This window comes from Ictalurus furcatus, chromosome 2 (assembly GCF_023375685.1).
Source record: "Ictalurus furcatus strain D&B chromosome 2, Billie_1.0, whole genome shotgun sequence".
Taxonomy (NCBI): domain Eukaryota; kingdom Metazoa; phylum Chordata; class Actinopteri; order Siluriformes; family Ictaluridae; genus Ictalurus; species Ictalurus furcatus.
Genome location: NC_071256.1, coordinates 39,638,240 through 39,643,239, shown reverse-complemented (window position 1 = coordinate 39,643,239; position 5,000 = coordinate 39,638,240). Strand labels below are relative to the sequence as shown.

The 5,000-nt window shown below is 43.3% G+C and overlaps 1 protein-coding gene across 3 annotated transcripts in view; it reads right to left on the bottom strand.

Annotated features, from left to right (window-relative positions):
- The window catches only part of cpt1a2b (carnitine palmitoyltransferase 1A2b), a 51,684-nt gene that overhangs the window by 22,542 nt on the left and 24,142 nt on the right, over positions 1-5,000 (bottom strand). For all 3 annotated transcript variants that reach the window (XM_053619504.1, XM_053619496.1, XM_053619513.1), the window contains exons 10-11: positions 4,205-4,400; positions 2,068-2,256 (exon numbers count right to left, since the gene is read on the bottom strand). In XM_053619504.1, coding sequence (XP_053475479.1) covers positions 2,068-2,256; positions 4,205-4,400 — 385 coding nt within the window. The remainder of the gene's footprint in view (positions 1-2,067; positions 2,257-4,204; positions 4,401-5,000) is intronic.

Here is a 5,000-nt window from a genome sequence, read left to right as displayed (position 1 = left end):
CGTATGTGTGTATGTGTATGTATATATGTGTATGTGTGTGTGTATGCGAGTGTGCTGTGGTAGTGCAGTAGGGTGTAAACATTGTAGATACCGCAGACTTGAGTGTAATTAAGGTGGCATTGCTAACAGTGTCACCAGAGTAAACACTGTAAACCGTGTGTAAACATGGAAGTAAAGTGGCGGTGCTGATACGTATGGATATGAATAATGGATGGTGGAAGTTCGACTATCGTCCAATGAGCTTGTCCTAAGACCGGCTCAGTGCAGTAGTGTAGTCAACAGTGTCCCTGCACAGTGATGTACACACAACCTTCTGTACTGCTCCTTTCTACAGCTGAAGGAGCTCCACTGCTTCACTCGTATGTCCTGGAGGGGATGCGGTTTATTGTCCAGAATGTGGGACTGTTGACTGTTCTGTTTTCCACTACCACCTCAAAACTGTCCAGACTGGAGAATGATAAAACCAAAGTGGTTAAAGTAGTAAATGACCTTCTACTGACCTCTGATCAGGGTTGTGTCTCGCTGCTTGTGTTACTCAACCTGAGTGCAGCTTTTGATACTATAGATCACACTATTCTCCTTGACAGACTAGAAAATGTTGTTGGCATTAAGGGAACAGTCCTCTCCTGGCTCAGGTCTTATTAGAGGTCTTATATTCGAAGATGTAAATGGTGACTGCTCTATGCATACTGAGGTAAAGTTCGATTTCTACTAGGCCTAACCCTAACCCTAGGACCACGTGTAGCAAGAAGTGATCTTTCTGATCTCACAGTAACTCTGGATGTTCTTTCTGTTTCATCATGTGCAGCAGTAAAAGACCTTGGAGTGATTATTGACTCCAGTCTATCATCTGACGCTCATGTAGATAATATTACAAGGATAGTCTTCTTTCATCTCAGGAATATTTCTAAGATAAGAAATATATTGTCACTACATGATGCAGAAATATTAGTTCATGCTTTGTCACCTCTAGACTAGATTACTGTAATGCCTTACTGTCTGGATGTTCCAGTAGGAGCATAAACAAACTCCAGTTAGTCCAGAATGCAGCTGCTAGAGTCCTAACTAGAACTACAACCCTTCTGGTTGGAGTTCTTATCAGTTGGAAGTCACATGCTGCTGCTGAGGATGTCCCACATGGTGCAGTCTAAAGATCACTGAGATTACTGAGGACGGTTCCACTTAAACACCATAAAGATGCTCTGGACCTCAGTTCATATGAACGGTTATACTATGATAGCTTTAGCACTACAGTTACCACAAACAGTTCTGCACTCGAGTCTCCATCAGTGAACAGTGGAGAAGTTCAACACAACAGACTTCCTGTAGAAACTGTAATGAATTTCCTGCTTACACAACTGCACTATTTGAGCATGTAGTATTAGCACATTTACAGAAGGGGTGTATTTATTTATAATCGCACTATCCGGTGTCACCCAGATGATGACGAGTTTCCTTCTGAGTCTGGTTCCTCTCAAGGTTCCTTCCTCATATTGTCTCAGGGAGTTTTTCTCACCACCGTCACCTCTGGCTGCTCATTAGAGATAAATTCATACGTTTATAATCTATATCCTGAATGTATATATTTCTGTACCGCTGCTCTGGGACAATGTCCACTGTTAAACACGCTGTACACATAACACAGTAAATGATTCAATTCAGTTCGACTACATGGCTAATACTTTAAACAATGTATATATGATATGCTGTTATAAATATGCAGTTTATTATTTTACTGTAGGGAAAACAGGTACAGAGGCCACGCCTCTTTTAATGAGACCGACAGGTACAGAGGCCACACCTCTTTTAACTAGACCGACGGGTACAGAGGCCACACCTCTTTTAACTAGACCGACGGGTACAGAGGCCACACCTCTTTTAACTAGACCGACAGGTACAGCGGCCACACCTCTTTTAACTAGACCGACAGGTACAGAGGCCACACCTCTTTTAACGAGACCGACAGGTACAGAGGCCACACCTCTTTTAACGATACTGACAGGTACAGAGGCCACACCTCCTTCACTGAGATTGTGGTGTGTGTATGTGTGTGTGTATTCTTCTCACCGGTCATAACACTTGCCGTGCAGGACAGATTTAGCGTAGCGGTCCAGGTTCCCTGCCGGATCATCGCCCTTCATCCCCTCCTCTTCATCATCCAGAGTGACGAAGAACGCCGCTTTCTCAATGCAGTCCAGAGAACGTTTATTTACCCCTGAGCTGAAGTACTGCTTCCTCGCACGGGCCCAGGGAACCCTGCACAAACACACACACACACACACACACACACACACACACAGAACACTCTCAGAAGTAAATCACACACAATCTCATGTTTCAAATGCTGGTATAAAGGAAATAAAAGATAAAGAAGTGTGTGAGTCGTCATGGTGGTGTTTTTCTGTGTTTGGTATTTTCTGGGTGTGAACCTTGACAACACTGTTCTGTGATAATAACAATGTCCGGTGTTTTCCCGCTCTAACGACTCCTCATTAAAACCAGGTTCAGGAGGTGTAAGAGCAGGAAATCACCAAACTGCCCGGAGCAGATCAGAAATCTGCAAGTCAGCTTCATCACACACTCTACAGCACCACCAGGTCAATTCCAGGAAGTGCAGCAGCCGGAGTGAGGCAGACTGAATACTGTTCAAAACTATAGAGACGTGACGAGAGACGTGACAAGAGACGTGATGAGAGACATTATGAGAGACGTGACGAGAGACGTGACAAGAGACGTGATGAGAGACATAATGAGAGACGTGACGAGATGTGACAAGAGACGTGATGAGAGACATAATGAGAGACGTGACGAGATGTGACGAGAGACATAACAAGAGACGTGACGAGAGACGTGACGAGAGACGTGATGAGAGAGCTGCACTTCCTCCTCCACTGTGAAATATACGAACACAAAAGAAATTAGAAGCGAAATTCCACATTTCTGCCAATTAGATGAAGAGCGAGTGCAGATTATTCTAGGAGACGGACACACTGACGCTTTCACTGTGAAATACACTGCAGAACGTCACAGACTGAGGGACAGAGAGACCCTGAAAGTCCTGAGCACTATATTTAGTTAACTCCTAGATTAATTCTTTCTGTTTTTCTGTTTACTGGTTCATTAACTTATTTGATTTTTTGTTTATTTTCTGTAAATGTTATGTAATTGTTTGTGTGTGTGAGTGTGTGTGTTGTATAAGCACTGTTAAAACCTGTGACCTGTAAAAATTTATACCAATAAAGCGTTGTTGAATTGAATAGATAATGTAAAGGCGCCCCCTTGTGGAGAGTTAAAAACGTGCGAGAGCTCAGTCTCCTACTCGCAGAAATTCTTGTTGGTTTTAATTATACTCCAGTTGGACCTCATTCTTTTGGATGTGTTTACATCACATGTAGGTAACTGACTGTGTGAGAAATAAAACCAATAAAATTAAATTTCAAACAGTAATCACATTCACATGTGAGGAAATGGCAGTGCTTAAACACTCCAAGTGCACAAGTTACACTCGCTCGTCTTCAGTCAGCACTTTATCCTGCTCAAGGTGGTCCAAGGTTCCTATGAAAACTGGGTGTGAGGCAGGAAAACACCCAGAATGTATTCCAGTACAGAGCACTATGTACACACACACACACACACACACACACACACACAGACATATACACACATATACACACACACATTCATACACACGCACACATATACACACACACACACACATACACACACACACACATACATACACACACACACACACATATTCCTGTTGGAGGTCCAGCTTCATTTTCAGCCGGAGTGAATCCACAGCGGTGACACGGACGATATTTTACCGGAGATGTGATGTATTTTACGTTATTGTGGTGATACTGTAACACACACACCCAAATTTAACACCATAGATAATGAATTAAGACCAGAGTAAAAATATTCGCTTCGTCAGCATGTAAAATCTCCTGCACTCACTTCCTTTTGGGTTTCAAACATCAGTGCAAGCCTGTAGAATTAACATTCCAACATCATTCATGTTTAGAAGAAGGACATCAGGACGACATCAGGACGATAACCTCTATTAAGTGTTTTATGTGACAGTGACACCTAGTGTGTGTTTGTATGTATGTGTGTGTGTGTGTGTGTGTGTGTGTGTGTGTTTGTATGTATGTGTGTGTGTGTGTGTGTGTGTGTGTGTGTGTGTGTGTGTGTGTGTAACCTGTTTCCGGCGGTCAGTGCTCCCAGTTTCTCCTCCCCCGGTACAGGTGTCGTCGGATCGTCCAGGATTTTCTGGATCTGGTGTTGGATCTCTCGGGGAGAGAGGAGACGGCCGGCAGAGTAAACCCACAGCCTGAAATAGCGCCCCCTGTGGTACACTGCCACAAACTCACTGTCCTGCCAGTGCTGCAGTGTATCTGAGGGAGAGAGAGAGAGATTTATTCTTTTATTTTAAAATGCTCATTTAGGGGACAGTGTGAAACCATCATTCATTTTCACCAAGCTTTCACAGTGTGTGTGTGTGTGTGTGTGTGTGTGTGTGTGATAATGACAAACAGTGTAAAGTGCTTTGTAGAACCGCTAAGGTTAAAGGTGCTATATAAGTGCAGACTAGAGCTGCTGCAAACTAATTGATAAAATCGATAAAAATGAAAATGAAAATGAAAATAATCGTTATTTGCAGCCCTAGTGCAGACCATTTACCATTAACAAAACAAACACGCTTTTGAAGTAAGGAAGACAGTTCCCATCATGCATTGCTACAGAGGTCGCTTTGTTAGTCCGTTGAGTCGGATTGCTTTCTCACCACAAGCGAATCTCTCCAGAGAGGTGGACTCGGCCCGATTGTTCTGGTGCGAATCTGAGTGTGATTGCCGTGTTCATATACGTCTAAACGAACCGAACCATGGGAGAAAACGCACCAGGTTCCGAAACAAATGCTCGAAACGAGCCAGGTGTGAAAACACACGTACATTTATAGCAACTGGGCAGACGTCCTTATCCAGAGTGATATCATC